The 25,133-nt window shown below is 42.5% G+C and overlaps 1 protein-coding gene across 2 annotated transcripts in view; it reads left to right on the plus strand.

The window, feature by feature from the left end:
* LRGUK (leucine rich repeats and guanylate kinase domain containing) overlaps positions 1-25,133 on the plus strand; it is a 114,936-nt gene that overhangs the window by 44,108 nt on the left and 45,695 nt on the right. For both annotated transcript variants that reach the window (XM_027574795.2, XM_027574791.1), the window contains exons 9-15: positions 1,457-1,543; positions 3,137-3,243; positions 8,286-8,405; positions 15,472-15,568; positions 19,368-19,481; positions 21,906-22,107; positions 22,739-22,834. In XM_027574795.2, coding sequence (XP_027430596.1) covers positions 1,457-1,543; positions 3,137-3,243; positions 8,286-8,405; positions 15,472-15,568; positions 19,368-19,481; positions 21,906-22,107; positions 22,739-22,834 — 823 coding nt within the window. The remainder of the gene's footprint in view (positions 1-1,456; positions 1,544-3,136; positions 3,244-8,285; positions 8,406-15,471; positions 15,569-19,367; positions 19,482-21,905; positions 22,108-22,738; positions 22,835-25,133) is intronic.

A 25,133-nucleotide genomic window follows, 5' to 3' on the forward strand; every position in this document is an offset into this window, starting at 1 on the left:
CTAAGGGAGGTTTGGCCATTGAGGAGGTTTAGGCCAAGGAGCAGCTATTCACGCCGTCAGTGAGGGTGGAGCCCGGAGTTCCCTGCCCCGGGTGGTCACGTGTGACTCATCCCCGCTGGTAATAAAGATCACGTGACACAGCTACTGCGACTGGAGCAATGTCCTTTTACGTTAGAGAAGGTGCCATGCTGGAGGTGTGGACAGACTCTGGTTCATGTCGTATAACAGGGGAAAGAAAGTCTAGGATCAGATACCTATAGTAATCTGTCTGGATATAGTTGGGAAATCGATGGTGTTGTAAAAACGATTATAGAAAGAAAGCCTCCATTTCCTATGGATTCTTCGCTTCTGATACTAAAAAATCCACTGTTTTTCAAGCCTCTCTCTTTCCTACCATTGATAGATCCTCTCTCCTGGCTTCTCTCCCTCCCTCTTTTTCCATTTGTCCTTCATTCCACTTTGCTACCTATACCCTTCCCTTCCTTTTCCAGAGACTCTTGAATTTAAATGTATCTCTGAGTACCTTTTTGTGTGTGTGTAGATGAACATGTCTGGACAAGCAAAAAGAAAAAAAAAAGCAAAAATGAAAAACAAGATTAAAAAATAAATCCAATCCTTGGTATGGAAATAGTGGCCAGCAACTTAAAAGCATCTCTGGTAAGAAAGGAGCAGGGCTTACAAAGCAACCATGAGCACCGCCCCCTCTTTTAGAGCCATGGGGAGTGTTTGTGCATGCCCATAAATAACCACAAACCCTATCACACACATTAACTCACTTATATACACAGCACCCCCCAACTCACGCATCACAGGACAAAAAAGATACCTTTGTATATTCATTTCATGTGCACTCTTATCTATGAAATGCATCACCCACTAATACCTTTCTCTTCAAAGATGTCACTTCTTAATACAAAACTTTAATTATATTTCTAAAAGCCAGATAATCCTAACATAGCAGATGGTTGGGAGTAATAAGGAATTTGTTCTATAAATGAATATTATTTATTATTGTAAAATAAATTCACAATGGTACAAATTAATTCAAACAAATACAAAATAAATGACAAACAAGTCATAAATAATGTTCATTATTTGCAATAATGAAACTCTTTGGAGTTAGAAGAAAAAGGATTTGAATCACTGGCCATGGAATCTTAAGTGAAATGCTTCACGACTCTGAGGCTTAGTTAGTTTCTCTTTAGAAATGAAGATGATCATACTTGTCCTGTGTCACAGAGAGATTAACAAGATCACACGTTTGAAGAGCTTTGTAAGCTACAAGGCACAGTCTGCGTGTGAGTTAATATGAGGGGACTGCTAAGCGTGAAACTGCGGACACCTTGAGGGTGTGTGTATGTGGGTAGGGTAGAAGCTGAAACACCTACGTGTGAGAGTAGCATGCTAGTGCTTGGTCATGAAGGCAATTGAATATTCCTCTTGATATTTTAAATAGGAAAAATCTGAATATTGGTTCTTCGTGATTTTTATGCTCCTACGACTAACAGAATTAGATCAGAAGAAAATTAAAGTGGAAGAAAAGGTATGTAATCATATTATTCCATGTGTTTGTGAGTTAATGTGCTCAAGGGCTTTGCTGTCTGCTGTGGGACGGACGTAATCAATAAATGGCACACGTGATAATATGGGAATTAACTACTTATTTAGGGAGTGCTTCCTTACTCTGTGGTTTAACCCCCTGCAAAGCTGAGCATCAGCACGGATGCAGCGAAGATGCTGCTCTCGCACAGTCAACAGGCCGGCAGTGGGGATGGAAGCCGTGCTCCATGGGTCCAGGCAGCAGCGGGATGGCAGTCTATTAACTTGGATGACTATCATAATTGAGGGTGTGTGATTCTCACTGTGTTGCTCTAAACATTCATTTAATAATGAAATTTATTATTATGTCACTCTACATTTACAATCAAAAGGTACTCAAATCACTCTCCTGGTATTTTAAGCCCTTAATTCTGCTCTTTAAAAGTCATGATCCCCGGGGCACCTGGGTGGCTCAGTCATTAAGCGTCTGCCTTCAGCTCAGGTCATGATCCCAGGGTTCTGGGATCGAGCCCCGCATCGGGCTCTCCGCTCACCGGGAAGCCTGCTTCTCCTTCTCCCACTCTCCCGGCTTGTGTTCCTGCTCTCGCTATCTCTCTCTCTCTCTCTGTCAAATAAATAAATAATCTTTTAAAAAATAATAAAAAATAAAATAAAATCATGATCCTCCTGGACACACGGTTCCAGAGTAACCGGACCTGACACACTAGCACGTGCCTCCCCACCACCATGCCGGGGGTGCTACTTTGTCTTGCTTTAGTGACTGGGCACAGCTGAAATCTCCACTAACAAGGGATTTCTTACACTAAATGCCGATTTGAGATGAGCATGAAAGCAGATATAAGTATGTAGAGGGGCAGGTATTCCATTTCATACATGCGTTTTGGAAATCGCTGTTAAAAATAGTTACAGATGTTAGTGCGTTGTTATTCTCAAACTCAGAGGCACTTGCTAGATTTTCTCTTTAATGTTTTGTGAAGGGAATGCAATTCAAAAGCCTTCATTAAGTAAAGATGGGGTTCACGGAGATCATGTGTGTAGAGGGGTGACAAGGACACATGGATAGAGAAGGCTACGTCACGAGGGAAAGATCCCTATCTTTGAACACAGGGAGCTCTGCTGAAAGAGGTGGAGGTTTGGATAGAATTTGAGATCATTGGAATCGCTCCTGGTTGAGATGGCATGAGGAACACATCCTCGTGGTATCAATGACCTGGAATCTAGAACTATGTATTTTATTCCTTCCTCTCATACTCAAGAGTGGGAATGTTTACTATATTAAAAGTAATCTTGGGCTTTAGAGGTTTTGTGTTTGCTTCTTCTCTTCCAAACCCGGGAGCATAAAGAAGTAGGGGACCCAGCGTCTCCAGCTCCATATTTTAAGATAATCATCCTTATTTAGGTTTTAGGAAAGTGAGAGTAGACACAAAGACTGAGCACAAAGGTCCATGAGCATGCATTAAATTATTTTCTGTACCTGGTTGCCTGTTTGGAATGTTTCACTCAAGAAAAATCTAAGACTTGTCTTCTTTTAAGAAATGAAGCGTGTTTTCCTCTTGCATTTCTAATTCTGGCAAAGGTTGCTGCCGTGAATAGATACGACCCTCCCCCAGAAGTGGTCGCAGCCCAAGATCACCTGACCCATGTTGTCAACAGTGTGATGCAGCCGCAGAGGATCTTTGACAGGTATTTGTGAGGGATCCCCAGGGTAGAACTCAGGGTGGCGAGCACAGGACAACCTCATCATCTGCCTAGCACTGTTTTGTCTTTATTTGTCTTTATTTGGCTGTCTCAGTTTTAGCGATTATCATCACATGCTTGAGTGTGGGGTTTATTCATTGGTGGTTTCCCAGGTGTGGAGATGAGTGGATTCATCTTCCCTTTTCCATCCAGCCCCTTGAATGGTGACTAGCCTCTGACATAGGACAGTGAAACACAATGTTTAAAAATGTGTCAGCTTTCCTGCTGTAGGATAGAGCCATAGACCTTTGCCTCATTAACAAAGAATTATGATGATTTCTGTCCACTGTAAATTTTTCATTAGCTGTAAGTAAATGCTCGATAGCCCTGCCAAAGAGCATGAATGCAGCTTATGAGAGAGTCCATAGAAGGAAGCCCAGCTAGCCCAAGGGAAACCTGAAATAGTCTTTATACTGATTGCACTGAGCCCGTGAGTCACCCAGCTTAGTTGAACACATGAACCGAGTCTCTCACCTCTAAGTTCAAAGACAGCTTTACCATAGTTTCTCCATTTCTTTTTAAACAATCTGTTGGAGCAGATGGCCTTTTATGCTATAAGTATATTGCAGAAATTCTATCAATACCCAAAGGCATTTAAAAAATACTTGTAAAATCTCTTCGTTATAAATGGCTTCCCTTCTTTATGTGGTGTTTGCTTCTGTAGTTCACATCTCCCCACAGAGAACACAATGTTTTATTTTGCATCCAGGACATGATTTTTTACATATAATTTAATAATACAGACATTGACAGTTTTATATATTTATGGTCGCCCTCTAGGTGGAATGATTTATCATTTATTTGCATACATCTAGAAAAGCACATTTGATTTAAAAGAAGGGCATTTATAGCCTCATTGTATTTCTTTCCTAGTTTATGAGATTGCTAGTTGTTTCATGCTTTAGGGTACATTTATATAAAAATATGTATCAAAGAAATTTACAGCACTGTCTGAAAAACACGTATTTCATCATCATTTGCGGCTATCGAGTAGACAAGAGCAAAGTGGCCAACCAGCCCCAGATGCTCCAGAATGGAGCAGTGTTCGCTGTGAGAAGCTCACAGAGATAGGGGCAAGCCTACCATTGCCCTTCCCAAGCTGGGCCAGTAGGGAACCCTCACTCTTGACCTTGGCGCTCTTATGCTGCATATTGGGGAACACCCTGCAACTAGGGTGAGGATAAAATTACTAAAATTACATGGCAGAATCTTGACTCTGGCCTGGTAATCATGGATAGCTTTCTTGCTCTCCTGTATGACAAGGTCCTCCAGGTTCATCTTCTACAAGCCCTGTCCAAACTCTGGAATCAACCACTTCTCCAAGAAGCCCTGGTTTGTTTTAGTGAGAAATGGTAGTTCCCAGTCACAATCTGGCTGCTAGAGGTTATCCTTGCTACTGAGTTGGTCATTGTTGTTAGGAGTTTTAGTGGACAGAGCTAGGAATGTATTTCCTTCCTCCCTTCCTTCCGTCCACCCACCCACCCATGTACCCAACCACCCATTGGTCTATTCTGTCTATCGTGTTTATCTATTTATATGTCTCTATCTACATCTATTCAATCTGTTTATATCTAGTCTATATCTAGGTGATCTATATCTATTTATAGGTAGATGATAAAAGATCTCCTGAATTCATGTTGATACTTTCAATTCAATTTCAAGACGATGGTTGAGCTTTTACTTATCCTCCTCTCTATTACATCTGTGTCCTCCCTCCCACATCAAAAACACAGAGGAAGATGGATTTAGAATATCCCATAATTACTTTTTTCAAATCCCTTATTGCAACATAGCAGTATCAGTGCTAATACTACCACCACCATGATTACTGAAAACACTAAAATCCTGTTTCGCCTATACTCTTCTCCACACCCCCCCCATTTTTTATTGTGGTAAAGTATATATAACATAAAATTTGCCATTTTAACCATTTTAGAGTGTACAGTTGAGTGGCATTAATTATATTTACACTGTTGTGGCAACCATCACCACCACCTGTTTCCGAAATTTTTCATCCATCCCCCCCACCCCCAAACAAAAGCTGTAACTAAGCAGTGACTGCTCACTGCCTGCTACTCCCAGTCCCTGGAGACTTCACATATCCTTTCTATCCCTATGAATTTGCCTATTGTATACATTTTATGTGTCAATCACCCACATTAAAAATAGTGTACCATATTTATATTGTCAGAACATGTATCCATCACACACCGTACTTCCTCCTTTGCTGTCATTTGGTCTTAGTTCTGTGGATAAATGCATATTTATGGCTCCCAACCAGCCCTTGTATTGATGTCTCCTGAGTTAATTGGGTGTGTGGAGCTTTTTCTCCAGTAGACTCCTTAGGATGGGCTATGGGATCAGTATCCCATGACCTCTTGCATGTTGATAATATTCTCTGTCTTTTATACTTGAAAGTCATTTTTGTTATATTTGAAATCTGTGGCTCAAACTTTTTTCCTTGACTATATAAAGGATGTTACTCTTTTTTGGGGGGGTGCAAAACATCTATCAAAATCTGATAGACAATTTTCTTTCCCTTATAAGTCATGTGTTCTCTTTTTCTAGCTGAATGGTTTTTTTTTTTTCTTTTAAGTCCAGTCATTTTACTAGACTATATCTTAATATTAGTCATTCTGAGCTAATACTCTCAGGTATGCTGTGTACTATTTCAATGCCTAGTTTTACTTTTTTATTTTAGGAAAGTTTTCTTGAATTACAGTCTTTAATATTTGTTCTGTTCCTTTGCTTTGGTTTTCTCCTTCAGAAAGAAGATCTCCTTTGCCTATATTCAATATTTGTCACTTTCAATTTTTTTCTCTTTAATCATTTAAAAAATTTTACTTTCAGATAATTTTATTTTTTATTTTATTTTTATCTAAATTCAATTAGCCCACATATAGTACATCATTAGTTTTTGGCGTAGTGTTCAATGATTCATAAGTTGCGTATAACTTTGAGATAATTTTAGATTCACATGCAGTTGTAAGAGATAATACGGAGAAATTCTAGATGTTTCCCCCAGTGGTGATACCTTGCCTAACTAAGTAGAATATCAAAACCAGGAAATTGACATTGATACAACCCACCAACCTGATCAGATATGACCAGCTTTGCATGTACTCGTGTATGCATTTAGTTCTATGCAATTTTGTCACATGTATAGATCATATGAGCACCACTACAGAAGACTTTTGTCACAGGAATCCCTGCACTTCCCTTTTAGAGCCATAGCCACCTCTTTCCTCTTCAACTCCCCTAATCCTTGGCAACCAGTAGTCTAGTCTCCATCTCTATCGTGTTGTCATTTCAAGAATATTATACAAATGGCATCATATAGTGTATAACCTTTTAGAATTGGCTTTTTTTTTTTAACTTAGCCTTATTCCCTGGAGATGCATCCAAGTTGTTGGATATATCAACAATTCATTCCTTTTTTTGCTGAGTAGTATTCCTTGTATGGATGCACCAGGTTAGTTTAACTATTCATCTCTTTTTAAAAATTTTATTGTTATGGTAATCACCATACATTACATCATTAGTTTTTGATGTAGTGTTCCATGATTCATTGTTTGCCTATAACACCCAGTGCTCCATGCAGAACGTGCCCTCTTTAATACCCATCACCAGGCTAACCCGTCCCCCCACCCCCCTCCCCTCTAGAACCCTCAGTTTGTTTCTCAGAGTCCGTAGTCTCTCATGGTTCGTCTCCCCCTCCGATTTCCCCCCCTGCATTTTTCCCTTCCTGCTGTGGGGAGGGTTTGTGCTATGGTGAGTGCTGTGAATTGTGTAAGACGGTTGAATCACAGACCTGTACCTCTGAAACAAATAGTACATTATAAGATAACTATTCATCTCTTGAAAGACTTCTGAGCTGATTCTGTTTGGGGGCTATTACAAATCCAGCTATTATGGCTATTGATGTACAGATTTTTGCTCATGTACAGTTTCAGCCTGCTTGCTTTTTCCAGTGGATACCCCTTGACTCTGCTGGGGTTCCCTTGTCCTCAGGCCTGTCACTTGCTGCCCCAAACCGCCCCCCCCCCCCCCCCCCGCCCCGCACGGATTCCAGCACTGGGCAAGCCTTGTGGGTTTATGGTTCATGGAGATACTTTCTCACCTGCTTTTGTTACACATGTTATCCATGGGCTTTTGCTCTTAATTTTTTCTGTTTTTTCTGTGGATGCCACCACCACCTCCATTCTTCATCATAGAATCTATACCTTAGCATGTATTTTTAAAATATGTTTTATTCTGGATTTCTATAGTTGTGGCACGAGTAGAATTCACACACTCCAGCCAGCATGCTTTCACTCCTTAGTCCAGTCTTTCAGGCCCAGAAGCCATGCCTAGATTCCTATATTAGCTTTTAGCTATTAGCTGTTCCTTTGAGCAAGTTAATCAACCTCTCTGTACTTCAGTTTCTTTGTGTATGCAATGGGGATAATGATAGATAATGATAGAAACATCTTCATCCGCTTCCTGTAGTAATTAAATGAGGTAATGCCCGTCAGATTCCTAGAATAGTTCCTGGCATATAGTGATTGCTCAGGTAAATTTTATAATTATTACCATTTTCATTGCATATCTGTGTTCTAATTTAGTGGGTATGGATGTTAAAACTTACCTCTCAGAGAGCATTCTTCCTTCTTCTGTTTTGAAGTTCTTGGGGAAATACTTTATCAACCAAGAACTAATACATCTTTCCGTATTTTTCCTTTTAAAAATGTCATTAAAGTAAATTTACATACATTTGGACTTGACTTGTTATCTACACTTTGAATATTATTTTTGGCCTATCATCATCAACTTGCTCTGGAAAGTAGGACCAGCCTCCTGTCCTGGGCCTGCAGGTAGCATGTGCTCAGTCATGAACTTAGGTGTGACTGTGGTGTAGACCCTGACTTGGGAGTGACTGTGGTGTAGTCCCTGCCCGCTGGGCGTGTATGTGACTAGGACCGGCCGTCACTGCCTGCCCTATGTTCCAGCACTCTCCCCCGCCTGGACGCCCCTTATCCCATGTTGGTGCTAGCTGGTCCTGAAGCCTGTGGGAAACGAGAACTGGCTCACCGCCTCTGCAGAGAGTTCAGCACGTACTTCCGATACGGGTAAGTGTGTTCATGTAAGGCTGTACGTTGTCGGCTGTGGCTGTTAATTGTAAGCAAGCTCAAAAAGGTGCAGATAAGGCTCATCAGCTTCTTTGCTATTTATTACGCTGTGATAGATACCCTGTACTTTATTTATTTGTTGTACTTTATTCCTCCAAATGTTTACCTTCCTTCACTGACAGCTCACATCACTCTCCAAGGGTTGAAGATCCACGTATTTTTAGGGAAGAGTGATGGCATCGCAGCCCCGGCTCATCCTGTGGCCACGGGATGCCACAGCACGGATAGTGCGGTGACAGGGGGCGGGCTTGGTGCTCAGAGGACCCGTGAGCTCCTCTCCCTTCCTCCGCTGGACTCATGCCGACTGCACCTCCACTTCCTCATCTCCATGCGGGGCGTCCTCTTTCGAGGCCTATTTCAGGAGGAAGGAAAGAGAAATGACGGCAAACGTTTTCCCTTTCCTTTCCTTTCCCTCAGGCTAGCATTCAGTGCACTCCCATTTTCTGGAGCAAACGTTTTGCTGTGTGATTCCCTCATGGTCCAGTTAAAATAGAAGAGAATATCAAAAATATGAGGACCATTCAAAAAAAATCTTCAGCTGGACTTACAGACTACTTAAAGGTTTCTGGGAGTCAGAGTTAAGAGTCACCACTGTGGTCTTTTAAACTGGTTTCCTCTTAATTTTTACCTATGGCAAAGCAATTACCTTTAGATTAGTAATGTTTGTCAGTGACCGGAGGAGGGGACTGCAAAGCTATTTCAGACAGCAAGAAAAATAAATGCAAATTATTTTCTAATGCCTTTCCTTCCCTTAAGCTATACATGTTCAAACAATGTAAATACTATTTGAAACAGGTCCATTTACTTAGATATCTAAAATTACATCCCTCATTTGAATAACTCTGGGATCCAAATATATAGAATGATTTATTTACTAATATATTTTAAGCCCCCTGAAGTAACAAAATAAATTAAAACTTAACATTAGAATAAAAAAGTACAGAGTGCCATTTTGCCTGTATAGGGGTGCTGACCCTGTTTTATTTTTTTTATTTTTATTTTTTTTAAAGATTTTATTTATTTATTTGAGAGAGAGAATGAGATAGAGAGACAGCATGAGAGGGGAGAGGGTCAGAGGGTCAGAGGGAGAAGCAGACTCCCTGCCGAGCAGGGAGCCCAATGCAGGACCCGATCCCGGGACTCCAGGATCATGACCTGAGCCGAAGGCAGTCGCTTAACCAACTCAGCCACCCAGGCGCCCGCTGACCCTGTTTTAAAAGATAAGTAGAACGCAATGAATGGAAGGTCAAAGTCGGGCAGAGAGGTGTATCCCAACTATATTGCCAGTGTAAACCTAGAACCTTCTAGCAAACCAGAATGCCGGGAACCAAGGCTTTCTCTGATTAGAATTCCTTTTAAGTATGTTGTAAAGGTTGAGAGCCAGGTCCTTCAGATGTGTTTGTGATACACGTTACGGAGGCATGAGGGATCAGATGTGTTCTCAGAGGTGTTTATTAACTCATCACTAAGACTGTGAGTCAGTCTGCCTCTCTTTTCTCACCTGGATGGGCCTTCTTATTATTCATTTTTATTAAATCCCGGTTCCCCCCATTAGAATGCTTATCCATCATGCTTGTGATCGATTTATTTAGTGTATGTCTTCCCTACTCATCTGTAAGCCCAAGGAGGGTATGGACCAATGTCAGCTTTGCCTACTGTTCGGTTCTCGGAGTTCAGCAGATGACCAGGCACTTAATACCTACATGAGAAATACTTGTTAACCAAGTGACAGATTGAGTGAGTGCATGGGATGAAAGAATTAAGGGCATTATAAGCCACATTCCGTGGGAAATTACTGTGACAAGAAACACAGGTGATTTTCCACAACCACCACTGATGGATATCCGGGGACATGAATGGATTCATTCATTTGTTGACCAGTTCTTTCCCTAAATATTTATTGAATTCCTCCCATGTGCTAAGCCCTGAAGATACAGCAAGAAAAAGATTGACAGTGTCCTTGCTTTAATGAGATTTGTAATCTAGTGGGGAACTCAGACCTTTAATTAGTGTCGTGCGTAGTTTGTGTGGAGGCACAAGGCAGCAAAACAGAACCTTAAGACTAGCTTCGTGCTGTACTTCTGAAACAAATAATGCAACATATTTTAAGAAAAAAGAAAAAGAAGAAGATAACAGGAGAGGAAGAAAAGGGGAGTATGTCAGAGGGGGAGACGAACCATGAGAGATGATGGACTCTGAAAAACAAACTGAGGGTTCTAGAGGGGAGGGGGGTAGGGGGATGGGTTAGCCTGGTGATGGGTATTGAGGAGGGCACGTTCTGCATGGAGCACTGGGTGTTATGAACAAACAATGAATCATGGAACACTGCACCAAAAACTAATGATGTAATATATGGTGATTAACATAACAATAAAAAATTAAAAAAAAAAAAAAAAAAAAAAAAAAAAAAAGACTAGCTTCGTGCCCACAGGGTTACTGCTGCTGTTGTCTCTCTCTTCTGGACGGAATTAGTGGGATGTGTGGAAAGACACTCCTAACTGCCTACTCACTCACCCACCTCCCTCGCAGACTCCGAAGCACTGGCCCGCCGCACACTGGCGTCCCCGTGGAGGCAGAGATCAGGGCTTGCTCAGTGGCGCATCATTCTAAAAATTCCATCAAGGCATGGATCAAAGATCATATCATTGGGTTAAAAAAAAGGTATTAGGTAGTAATTTCATCTGTGGAGACGGTAAGGTAGTACTACTTTCTATGCAGCAACTTTCTAATTAAAACAAATGATAAAACCAAAGCACATCCTCAGAGGCAAGTCATTGCTCTTGTTTAGATTTTTTAATTCCTTATCCAACATAATTTTTATTGATTTTTAATTAAATGGGGGGGAAGGCATGAAAACAGTTTCATCATGAAACATACAAGTATGTACAAAGGCACTTTCTCTGCCATTTACTTGTATCTTCTTTCCCATCTATTTCATTTTCTCATGGTATTCTGTTTTCCCTTTTTTAAATTACATTGACCCATGACTGAGACATTCAGTGAAATTCTCACACACTAAGTTGTATATCCGGATGTATCAGTATTAAAAGCATAACATGGTGGTCTAACAAGTATTGGAATGGCTGAGAGATCTTGTTCTTGTTTTAGGTTTTGATTTTTCTATTCTTGGTTTTAGAAATAGGTTGGCTGTTCTTTCTTTACCTCTATTAGTTCTACGTGGAGATAGGAATTTACTGCCTTCAAAATCTATTTCCAACCTTAATATTATCACACAAATCAGTGGCTCCCTGGCAGAGTAATGAATAATGGGAGAAACATAAAACAATGCTGGTATATCTGTCCAACTTCCAGATTTAAGGCCTTGAGAGTGAGCTGAATAGTCACAAAAGGAAGACTTTATTTTTCTTTCCAAGATCTCCATTTTACAGCAGTCTCTCTTTTTATAACCTTTTTTTTGATGTCGACTACTAAACATCTTTACTTTTAGTACGATAATACAGTAAAGTAACAGACCACAGCTCTTGAGCTAAATGAGATGTATGAGCTGCAGCTACCTTCATGCAGTCTCATAATCTAAGGTCTGTTTATCCAGATGTGACAAACCAGTAGGATGGTTCATTTGTTCACCTAATCAGTGTTTATTGAGCACCAGCCCTGTGCTAGCAGAAACCGTAGAACAAAGCGGGCGTGGGTCTTGTCCTGGGAGCTTACCATCTGGTATTGGATTCAGGCAGGTCAGTGCTGGCTGACAGGATGGTTTGATGGGTGCTGGGCTGAGGGGAGTAAAGAGCCTCTGGGACAGAAGATGTGGAAGACACATGGGATGTGGAACTTGAGCAGGAGCATCTTCCAGGAGGAAGGAACGACAGGCAGGTCTGATGAGCTGCAGGTACAGGCCGGAGTACCAGAAGTATGCAAGAAGATGGCAGAAGATAAGACCAGCGACAGACGGGAGTCTGAGCGTAAAGGATTTGTAAGCAGGGAGTGTCCCGAGGACTGCTGCATTCCAGAAAGTGTGCCCTGTGGGAAGCTCGGCGGGGGGAGGGGGCACCGGAGCCGGGGACCAGCTGGGGTACAGTCACAGCTCACGAAGGCATAAGTCAGAAAGCGGCGTGCCGTTACTGGAAAGTGGACAGGGCAGTGGCTTCCTGGAATGGGTTACTCAGACGTGCTGCTGGAATCTTATGTGTTGATGATCTCTTTAAATGCCCAGCAGTTAATTGATGTATATTTGCGTTAAGGGTTAGGACCAATTTAATTTTCCTACCGAATGCCCTAGGAAAATCTGGGCTCTTGTGAATAGCCTTTGAAAGTGTTCACTTACTAACAATATGGCGTGCTATGTGCTTGAATTTATTTATTTTTAATTTTTTATTTATCTTTTATTTTTTTCCCCGTGTGATTGAATTTTTTTTTATTACGTTCAGCTAGCCAGCATCTAGCACATCATTAGTTTCTGATGTCGTGTTCAACGACTCATTAGTTGCGCATAACACCCAGTGCTCATCACAACACGTGCTTGAATTTAGATGTGCTCACAGCTAAGCCTCTGCCTAAATATTTGCAGTAACAAGAAGTTTGTTATTTCCTGAGGCAATCTGGTCCAGAATGGAAATTCTAAAACTGCATGCTTCTGAATCAAACTCAAAAAATTTCTGCTCCTCATCCAGCTGCTAGCTCTTCTCAGACATCTTTTCTTCCTATTACATTTCCCTGAATATTTTGCCATTCCACTGTTTGGTCTGACCTTGCGGATTCCTTCCCCTCCTGATCATCTCCTCTTCTCCATAGACTTGATTTGTTAGGATCCTCCAGGACAGCTGGCCCATGAACCGGCGTTTTGAATGTCTAAACTCACTCTTAGACTCTCAGGCCCAGTGTTGTAGTCTGGCGTTCATCTCTGACTCACTTCTTTGGTGTGGTTCCCATTGCAAACCATGAGTTAACTAATTCACCATGACTTAACTAGTAAATTAATTAGTAAATAAGAAACTCACGGAAATCTAAATTACAAATGGAATTGTACTGAGACCAGGGAGAAGAAGGACACCGAAGGTGATGGCCCAAGCAGATTTCTTTGTCTAAAATTTGGCATCATTATTTTTCTAAGTTTAGTGAAACACTGCTTTCACTATGCAGTGTTTCCTTTTTAAGACATTCACATTTGGGCAGCATACTCCACAGCGAACATTTCTGCATGTGAAAATTGGATGACAGGATTCAAAAACCCACAGGTCGTCTTAGGTCCTTCATAATGGAAGGTTCTGCAGCGGATACAGGCTCTGTCAGCCGCATTCTCCACCTCACTGAAGCCTTCTCTCTATTTACCTGCCTAGAAGCTTCAAATTACTTCTTTGCTTTGTCTTCCTTTTAGAAATACTGAAAAAATTCCTGCCGCTCAATTCCTTTGTTGGAAAATGCAGATCCAACACTGCGTGTAAAGGCTATGCTAAGGCTGTACAGCGCAGGATGCCAAGTCACTGAATTATCTTTCCCGCCTGTCAAGGACACCACTAGACAGAGGGTCCCAGGGCCCTGCCAAGGTGTGTGAAGAAATGCCAGTGTATTCACACAACAGAACAAATATCATGTGTTTTGACAGTCTTTTCTTAGAATATACTCTCCTTCCTGGGTCTATAATTTAAATACAATGTTAAGAACTTAAAATTTACTAGTCTAGTTAATTCTTGATGATAATGGAAGGGGAACAGCAGTACAAATTATAGAACTTGGACTCTGTAACGGAGAGGCTTTTGAGGTTACACCTCTGTGCTCTTGGCGCGATAGTAAAACACGGAGTCCTCCTGGCGTTGCTATTTAGGGCGTTGCTACTTAGTCACCTTACTTAATTGCTGTGCCTCAGTTTCATCATCTGTAAAATGGAAACAGCAATACTCGCCTCATGGTTTTTTGTGAGGAAGGAATGAAATAACATGTCAAATGTCTAGCTATTCTCATCTTCTCCTTTAAAAACCACAGTATACTACAAAGATCAGTTTGCATTGCATTCCCAAAACTTGACACTAGGAAGTCAGAATGGTATGAAATCAAGAGTCGTGGGCTAGTTGGGACCCCATTGTCTATTTCTGGGACTGACACTGGTTGGTCGGCTCTGTGGCCTTAGACTAGCCATCTTTATTGTCCTCCACCAAATGGAGTTGATCACACCTGTTACCCACTTCACAGGTGTCATTTACTGGTTCATGTTACAGATAACTAGCGGCTGCCTGCGTGGGGGCCAGGCGTGGGGAATGTAGTAGCAAGTAAGATGAACAAGATAAAGTCCTCTCCTCATGAGTTGTACGTCCTGCTGGGGAAGACAGGGAAAACCCTGATATGTGGATAAAGGAAGGCAGTTTTGGTGATAGAGAGTAAGTGGGGGCATGGGGACGGGGAGGGGATGCTGTCGCATACAGTGATCAGAAAGGGTCTCTCTGGTTGAGCTGAGAACTCCGTTCATGGCTTCCCATGGGAGGCTCATACCTGGTGTTTATAAGCACTGGCAGCACTGAGGAGGTGGGGTCCTGAGCAAGGAACTGGGATGCAATCGGTGGCAGGCACTGAGGCTATGAGCATGTAAAGAAGAGGTGTATAATCAGCAATAGGAGGTCAAGAAAGGCTTTTAGGCAGGGAGAGGGGGGAGGGGGACACTTAACTTGGGTCCTGGAAGACAGCTGGGCCAGCCAGGTGAGAGAGGAGGGGCGTGGGGAAATGCCCACAGAGCAGAGAGGACACGAAGACTCTTGGGTGGAAATATATGAGTAATGAACTGAAGTAGTAGTGTGTGAGGAGGTGGTTCAGAGGTGATCAATAACAGTGGGTCAAGATTTGGTGTGGATAATCCTGAATTTGTGTAATCCTTGTAGAGTGTAGCAGCTGAATGTAGTCTAGCACTTCAAAACCACAGTGTTTTCAGAACTACGTTACCTCACAATTCATGATTCGTGGATGAATTTCAACTTTTTAAAACCTACTTTTACCCAAACCTTTTCCATTTTGAATCCCAAGCTGCTGGAAGTAGACCAGTTATCTACTGTGTTTTCAGGGCCTGCCACACCACAAGACCGCCTTACTTTGGAGAAGGGGATCGAGTCGATTATCATTTTATCTCTCAGGAAGTTTTTGATGAAATGCTAAACATGGTAAGAACATTTTCCTTTGTTTGTATTACACAAGAAACCACGTCCTCTGGTAGCAATATTAGGAACTAGTGATAACAAAGAGAAAAATGTTGTTTATTGTGAGAGAAGTGTTCTTGGGTTGTTTTTTCTTAAGCCAGGTATACATCCTTGTTGACATGCAGCTTTATTTTAGGATCTTGGAGAGAATGTTGTAAATTTTCAGTAAAGCTCAATGAGTAGACGTTTCAAGAAAATGGAAATAAGAGCGCTACGAAAAGTTCTTGTGATCTGTGTTTATCATGTGCTGCTGTCATTAATCAGACTTTACTCAAGATAGGCAACTCTCACAAACAGAGCTGATGTGCGAAGCTTATGAACTGAGCCTCCCTTGGTGTTGGGAGTTTTCTGTCCAGAGACCACTTCTGTTTGCTTTCACTGGTGCTTTCTTTTCTTTTTAAGATTTTATATTTATTTATGAGAGAGAGAGAGCAGGGGGAAGAGCAGAGGGAGAGGGACAAGCAGACTCTACGCTGAGTGCAGAGCCTGATGCGGGGCTCGGTCTCAGGACCCTGAGATCATGACCTGAGTTGAAACCAAGAGTTGGACCCTCAGCCGGCTGAGCCACCCAGGCGCCCCATCACTGGTGCTTTCTACCCGTTGTGGCTAAGCATCATTTCATCATGGTGTGTTTCATACAGTTGCCTGTCCTGGACACATATATAGCCTTAACCTTCCACATTATACATCAGTGCAGGTAACTGTGGTACGATTAAGCATGGGATCTGCAGTTTCTATGAGTTTAATCTTGAAGGGCCAGCTTTACACATAGTGCGTGTTTTCTCTTACGTTCACAGAGAAACCCAAGTGAGAAAGTCCTGTAATCCCTAGGCCGTTTCCCCTCTAACCTTGTCAAAAGAACATCTTGGAGATTCTTTATAATCTTCTCTCCTAGGGCTGTATTTTGGTAGTTCATTTGAATGTATCCAGAGTACTTTGGGATTTTTATATTTCTAAAAGCCTTAATAGAGATAGGAAGCATTATCTTGATATTAGTAAGAAGGATTCCTGTAGGACTCTTTGAGTTGAAAGACAGCTAGTTCCCGAAATTCATGTTAATTTCTCTTGTTAGAGTCTGAGGCATTTTTTTCTTGGTTCAGTTCATCTGTTCTCAGTACCCCATATGCTCCCCTGACGTTCCATACCTTATTGGATCAGTAGTAACTAAGTCTGGTTCAATTCCTAGTCTAAGAAATCGCTGTACTTACATACCATATTTGGTTTTACAATTTGACTCCCTCTACAAAATCCTTGTACGGGTGCGTAGTACTTGTTTTTACTGCTTCTTCTAACTTATGTTACTTCAGTATAATGTCATTTTCTTCAACTTGAATTTTGCTTCTGAGCTCCTTTTCCTTAAAGCGAGCTAGAGACTGTTTCTAAGAGGCAGACCTAGGGGGGCGCCTGGGAGGCTCAGTCGTTAAGCATCTGCATTCGGCTCAGGTCGTGGTCCCAGGGTCCGGAGATCGAGCCCCATGTGGGGCTCTCTACTCAGCGGGAAGCCTGCTTCTCCCTCTCCCACTCCCCCTGCTTGTGTTCCCTCTCTCGCTGTGTCTCTGTCAAATAAATAAAATTAAAAAAAAAAAAAGGCAAACCTAGAGGTTATAACTCATGACATTGTCAGCGTCTCCAGTCACACCAACACACTCAGCCGTCTGTATATACAACCCCCCTCCCCGGAACACCCACCCAGACCGCCTGCCACCCCTCCTTGGCAGTCTACCCTGACGTACCCAGGCCCTGGACACCTCCTGTGGACAGTCACATCCACCCACTCCTCCATTCCCTCATCACCAACACGTGGAATTGCCACCCCACCACATGCCTACAGACACATGAACTTTTCTTAAGGACATAAATGCAGTCACTTCCCTGAAGATATTCTTCCTCTCTTATTGAAGTAAGATCACAGATCTGGAGGCTCCTGAAATATGATTATTGCTGTTCACTAAGAAATCCACAAGCAGGAAGGTGTATCCCCAGCCAGAAGCTGGAGGACTACTTAATCTCAGTTCTTTAAAAAAAGGTTAACAAAGCCTGTTTTATATATAAAAGCACAATGTCAGAGTCTTCCCAGCTCTGCATTCTCCCAGGAAATATCTTTGGGGTCCACAGAGGGAGGCCCTTGTGTGCACCTGTGTACACACAAGTAAACAGATGCGTAGTATATATCTGAAACGTGATTCAAGAGTACATTTTGAGGGGCACCTGGGTGGCTCAGGCCCGACTCTTGATTGTGGCTTAGGTCATGATCTTAAATGTCCGACTCTTGATTGTGGCTTAGGTCATGATCTTAAATGTCCGACTCTTGATTGTGGCTTAGGTCATGATCTCTGGATTGTGAGATTGAGCCCCGTGTCAGGCTCCACACGGGGCATGGAGCCTGCTTAAGGTTCTCCCTCTCCCTTTGCCCCTCGCCCACCTCCAAAAAAAAATACATTTTGAAAACAGGGTGAGTCACAGTAAACAAGATAAAGTATATACCTGATGGGAGATTCGGTATCTTATCTACCTATATAGATGCAATATATATATATAAAAGATGTCCTAGTATTTCCTCCAAAGAACAAAGAAGGTATGACATTGAAGGAGTAAAATATTAGGATATTTATTGTTGAGTTTTTAACGTTCAGAATGCATGATGTAAACTTCTTTGGATTACGAGGTGTGTAGGTTTCCCCCATCACTCCTAGCAGTCACATTCACTAGAGACCCACTGCACCACAGCAGATATTTTGTGTCTCATGGACTTCCGGGCCCCCTGTCCCGGGACAGATAGCCTGTTCCCGATCCTCAAATCTCCAGGACGTCTGGGGCCAGGAGGCAGAAGTAGCACAAAGGGCTCCTAATTGCTACTGTTCTTAATGATGATGCCGCCATCTGATGGGATTCAGTTGATGGGATTCAGCCTTACAAGTTTTCATTTCATCATTTCTTTCAAAATCCCATGCATGAGGAGCCACAGTTGCCAAGATCATCCATATTTTTATTCCTTCTTTTGCAATCAGCTTTCCAGTTTAGATGAGACCTAGTAGCTTAATAAATATAACATTATCAAAGAAAAGGTCAACTTCGAGAGGCATGTTTTAACTTGGACTGTTTTGCAAGGGAGTACAGCCTTGGGAAGAACTGGGCTTCCAGAATGTATAGAAGGCAGTATTTAAACCTCAGATGACTACAGGGCACACAGAAATTCTGTTGAAAAACACTTGGGGCAGTGTCAATAAAAAGCTGTGTTTTATAAGGAAAAACAGAATTGGGTCTGTTTTTCACGGCTTATCTCAGGATGCAAAGGTTTTTGGATGTCCCTGTAATTATTGGCCTTCAGGCTTATCTGGGAGCGCAGGGCTTTTTCTGGGGTACCTGTCCTGCCAGCATAGCCGGCATGGTTGAGGCAAAGGGCGAGCTGTTGGTTTTGCTTTCTCAGTAATGACCGTTTATGGCACACGTTTGGCAAGGAAGCAGGTAAACAAGCAAAATGATCTGTTCTACCAGAAGCTTCAGTGCCTTCACTCGCCCCACGTGTTTTGTCAGCAGACTCCAGGAGCTCCAAAAACTTAAATTTTTTTTTTTTTTGCCAGCTGAGACTTCTGAATAAATTTCTCTACCACATTTTGATATTAAGTTTCATAAGCCCATCATCAGCCTTCGATTTGTAAGTTTCATGAAAGCATACAAAAGTAAGACGTCAAATAATTTCATTTATGTTAACTTTCATTATGGCAGCTGTTATATGAAAATCTCTGTACTTCTCAAATTTCAGGGGAAATTCATTCTCACATTTAATTATGGTAATCACCATTATGGATTAAATAGGGACACCATAGAAGCTATCGCCAGAGACGGTTTAGCAAGTTGTATTCACATGGAAATAGAAGTAAGTGTTTTCTCATTCAGTCAATTTATTTTTAATGCATGTGTGTGTGTGTGTGTGTGTGTGTGAGTCGGTATATATATACTTGGGGCTGAGGAGGGGATACGAATGCAGGTAGCACACTGCCAGGCACAGGGGGAAGCTTATCGTTCCTATTGGCGGGGGGGGGGGGCAGACATGAACACTTAAATGACAGGAGTTACTCTATAAGACATGGCTTGCACATACCCTTGGGACAGAAGTGCTCCTCGGGATTTACTTTCTAAGTTAATTTCCTCACCAAATTATCCCTTTTAGGGCATGGTCTCTGTTTATATAAAGTGATATTAGGTAAAGGTCCTTCTCACAGGCTGTGGAGCTGGTGCGTGGCCCCCTCAGGACCTGCCTGGGCAGCTCCGCGCAGCCGCCCTTGTTCTCTGCTTCCTCGGGGGAGACGTGTGCGCTCTGCCCTCATTGACCCCCCGCTTGCTCTCTGGTTGCAATCCTTTTCCGCTCTGAGCGATTTAGACTTGCAGAATTCAGGAGACTTCCCTCTCTGCCCCCATATCCCATCCTCCCCAGTGACCTTCTGTAATGAGAATATGCAGAAGTTTCTCTCCAATCCAGATCCAGAGTTAAACCATGACTATCCTACTTATCTGTTTTAAAAATAGATAGCTTTATTAAGTATGTGAAGTCTTTAAAGATAGTTGATCGTCTTTTTAAGGTACCTTCACCGAGCGGTCTAACAGTTTTGTAGTCAGAAAAAAAAGTTAGAAAAATGATTCCATTAGGTCAAACTTAACAGAAAACAGAATCTGGGCTGGCCAGATATTCCTTTACTATCGACTCTGAAACTTCTTTAAAACTTGTTTCCTTTGTAACTGGGCAGAGAAGGAGACTGATTCCTTTTTGTCTCCTTGGATTGGGGTGTTGCCTCACTTCAGTGAGACTGGTCATGTTTCTTCCAGCTCTTCAGTTTTTCTAACTTCAAAATCCTGCAGTTCTCATCTTTCCACAACTGATTGCGTTTGCATCTTTAAGGAGGTTTTCTGTGTTTCTATGTTAATAACCAAAAATATCTTCCTCGGACAAGGCAGAAACTCTCCAGCTCCTTGTGCTTACCTTCTTCCGGTTCACTGGTTCTCTGAGTGCTGGCTCCTGTCTCCTTTTTCCTCCCTGAGAACTTTCTCCTACTCATTTTCAAGAGGTTGACTCTATAAACCAGGCTTGATGTCCCTGATTCTCCCAAGCGAAAGCATTTCTCCGAACTGCTGTAGTCATTGACACTTTTAGAAATTACTTTTTTAAAAGATCCCATATTTCAACTCCCACTCCCCCCACTGAATGTTTAAAACAAAGATTTTGAATGTTGAACTAAACTACTGATGATGGGATTGAGGAGGAAGGAGCTTTAGAGTTCATTTGGAAGGGCTCTTGCATTTCAGCTAGGAGGAAATTAGTGCTCGGGGAGCAATTGTGGGGTTTGCTCGTGGTCTGCAGGAGCTGGGGAGCCACAGTTATTCACCACCCAGCCCTCCTGATCCACAGACCACCACCGCCCTGCTCCTTGGCATGAGCTCCTGGCAGCTTGGCTGTCCCTTGCTCTGGGTAGAAGCTGTGAGATGTAATAGGAACCAGCCAACCAGGTTGCTGGTTTAGGAATAGGCCCGGTCCCAAGGAGATGACAAAGGGGTAACCGAGGAACCTTTTTTCTCTGGTAAGATCTTTATCTCCTGGAGCTGCAAGGGTGCTCTTTGAAATGTAGACTTGAAATTACTTCTGAGTGGGGTACCTGGCTGGCTCAGTCTGTAGAGCATGCAACTCTTGATCTCTGGGTTGTAAGTTTGAGCCCCACATTGGGTATAGAGATTCCTTAAAAACAAAATCTGAAAAAAAAAAAAAAAAGAAATCAGTTTTCAGTACTAAAGATGCAGCACTACTGTGAATGTACCTGTTTGTATCTGGCAATTTTCTTTTTGTTTTTCTTTTCTTTTCTTTTCTTTTTTTTTTTTTTTTAGAGCATGAGCGGGGGAGTGGGGAGAGAGGGAGAGAGAATCTCAAGCAGGCCCCATGCCCAGTGCGGAGCCCAAAACGGGGCTCGATCTCATGATCCTGAGATCATGACCTGAGCTAAAATCAAGAGTCAGACACCTAACTGACTGAGCCACCCAGGGACCCCTAGCAATTTTCTTTTTTAACCATCATGTTTATTAGAGTAGTTAGTTAGAGGATAACCAGGTAGTTCTTTTACTCCCAATAACAATATTTGATGAACAAAGGGAAGTAATCCAACTTTGAGATATTTGCAGGAAAATAATAGCTAATTATCCAAATAAATCTTTTAATACAAGACTACTTATTACACCTATGTTGTCAGATGTCTCCAACATGATTTCTAAATTGTGTATCTGGTTCTAATTTATTACCTTTTCTTTAAACAAATAGGGTGTAAGAAGTTTGAAATTTTCCTATTTTGAGCCTCGATATATCCTGGTGGTGCCCATGAACAAGGAAAAATATGAGGAATATTTGCGGAGAAAAGGATTATTTAGTCGTGTAGAGATTGAATTTGCTGTCTCTAGAGTGGACCTTTATATTGAAATCAACCAGAAATTTCCAGGATATTTTGATGCAATCATCAATGCAGGTCAGTAACCTTCAGCAAAGTTTTATTTTTGAAGTGTAAGGTCACTGGGGGAAAATCCTCTCTAACAGACATTCTTAACTGTTGGCTGACTGCAGTTTCTTGTGGTTGTAGGACTGGGGTCCCTGCTTCTTTTGTTGGCTCTCTGCCAGGGGCTGCCCTCTGTCCTACGGGCTGCTGCCAGGTCCTGTGCATGTGGCCCTTCTGTCTTCAAGCTGGTGACAGCACATCACATTCTCCTCATGCTTCAAGTCTCTGCTTTCCTCTTCTACCAGAAAACTCTCTTCCTTTATGGGGCTCCTGTGATCATGTGTAGGCCCACCTGGGTAGTCTACCTTCTGACTGGCCCAAACTCAACTGATGAATATCCTTCATTACATTTGCAAAAATCCCTTTTGCCATTTAACATGACATAATCACAGGAGTCACACCCCCTCACATTCACAGGTTCTGCCCACACTGAAGAGAGGCAGTTATATGAGGGTGAAGTGTCATGAGGGTCTTAGAATTCTGCCTACCACAATAGTCATAACATTAGATGTAGCTTAAAAAATCATTACCACCAACAGTTGCAAATTGACTATATTTTGGTATGATTCTGTTGCCTTAAAGTACCTTTTCTCATTTACTGTAGATGATCTGGAAGTTGCCTACCAAAAGCTGAGTCATCTCATCAGAGAATACCTTGGGTTGTCTGAGGAAACATCCAAGAATCTGGCTCCAACTGCAGGTACTACCCTCTCCCTTTTGTGCCAGGAAAACAAGTCTGTGAATTGCTATTTAGGTACTCATTGAGCAGGCTCAAGCTGGTTCTCGTTAATCCCTGTCCTTCCTCCTGTGTGATGGTCCCCACAAGTGAGCTGCGTGAATCAGCCCCCTGGACCTGTCCCTCTCCTTGTCTGGGTGGCCTTAGTGGCACTCACAGGACTGTCCTTCAGGGACATGCTGGCTGGTGCCTCCTTGGAGGTTTCTGGTAAATAAGGGCCAGCCTCCTGGTTCAGATCTCAGCCTTCTAGAAGTTTGGCTCCCTTAGGGAGCTGAAGTGGTGTTCTGCTTTGTATTTGTCTTTAGCATTGTTTTAATCCAACAGGTTTCTTTCTCCTTTTCTTTGCATTGCCACCGTCCTCCAAGTGTGGTGCCATTGAGGCTAGTAGAAGAGCGTGGTCAGAGGGTATGAACCTGGTTGTGGCCCTCCCGCTCCCTTGGGCAAGCTGCTTTGCTGTTTGGAGCTTCAGTGGACTGTCTTGCTAGATGGAGTTAATGCTCTGCATTAAAGGAGATTTAATGCCTCATGGAGTATCTGCAGCAAACGACATGGGCTGTAGAGCCATGTATCTCCTTGGAATCCAGGAATTCTAAAGCCCTAACTTAGAATTTTGGTACCTGAGTATTTTGAGATGCATTTAGAAGGTTCTCCCCAATCCACTTCACTCCCACTGAGATGGCTAACTATGAAAAAAAGACAGAAAATAAGTGTTGGCAAGGATGTAGAGAAGTTGGGAAGGTAAAATGGTATAGCTCTGATGGAAAACAGTATAATGTTCCTCAAAAAATTAGAAATAGAATTACCATATGATCTAGCAATTCCACCTCAGGGTATCTCCCCAGAAGAATTGAAAGCAGGGACTTGCATAGGCCCTTGTACACCAGTGAATGCAGCATTATTCACAGTAGCTGAGAAGTGGAAGCAATCCAAATGTTCGTCAACAGACAAATGAATAAACTAAATGTGGTTTATAAATACAGTGGAATGTTATTCAGCCCTAAACAGGAAGGGAATTCTGACACACGCTACATCGTGGATGAACCTTGAGAACATTCTGCTAAGTGAAATAAGCCAGTCACAAAAACACAAATACTGTCTGATGCCACTTTTACGAAGTACCTAGAGTAGTCAAATCCATAAGGAGAGCAAAATGCCAGAGGCTGGGGGAGGGAGAGGAACGGAGTGTTGTTGCTTAACAACTACAGAGTTTCACTATTACAAGATGAAAAGAGCTCATGGACTTGGTTGCACAACACCGTGAATATACGTAACACAACTGAACTGTACACTTAAAAATGGTTAAGATGGCAAACTTTATGTTATGTGTATTTTTACCACCCTAATGAAGAAAAAGGTCCCCTCCGGTGGGCTGAACTGCTGTCACATATCATATTGTAAAACGTTGACGTGAGACCCTGGCTTACTGTGTGTTCGTGTGCTTTTAGCCTTTGTGACTCTTGGCCCAAGTAGGATTTCACTGGCCAAGTTGAGGCAGGCCTGGCCATGATTTTGCCAGAGTTCAAACTGATAGTGCCCTTTTGCAATTTTGCACGTTCTTTTCAGGTCAGGTACCCTTGGAATTCTGGAACGAGGTCAGTGTGAAACTGGTAACAACCAACAGATAACAGAGTGAGGCTGTCCTTCTAGGTATGTCTTCTAGGAGACAGGTGACCAGGGTATGACTTCCCGCCTTCAGAGGACCAGAAGAAAGTGTGCCCTGTGCACAGACAGGCATTCATGGAGGACTGGAGGACTGTGCCCAGTCTACAAAGGGGGGACATTCAATGAGGAGTGTGCCCGTGTGTTTATCCAGCACTGCTCCCATCGGTTCTTTAGAAAGCCATCTGTGCCTGGCAGGGTGCACCGTATATCTCATGAGGCTTTGGTAGCTGGATAGAAGTGTCTCATGAGGAAATCTGACTCTCTTTGCTTTTAATCTTTGCTAACCCAGCAACTTCTGATGTTTAATTTGGTCTCCTGGGTGGAGCTGTCCCACTGGGGGCGCTCTCCTATGTTAGAACACCCTGCCCTGATCCCTGAGCCAGGCCCATCTCCCACTGTAAGTTAATAAGTTGGTGTTCTGGCTTTTAAATCAGCCCCTCGTGGATTTAGATGAGCATGAGTCAGTCCCCTGAGCCTGACCATTTCTGAGGAACGGAGAGAAGCATGTTTGTCAGTCCGTAGCACAGAGGGCTCCTCTGAGATGTAGCGCTTGAGCAGGACTCTGCCTCTAAGCCAGTGGGGCTCCAGCCCTCCATCTTTC

Source organism: Zalophus californianus, chromosome 12, assembly GCF_009762305.2.
Source record: "Zalophus californianus isolate mZalCal1 chromosome 12, mZalCal1.pri.v2, whole genome shotgun sequence".
In the NCBI taxonomy this organism is placed as follows: Eukaryota; Metazoa; Chordata; class Mammalia; order Carnivora; family Otariidae; genus Zalophus; species Zalophus californianus.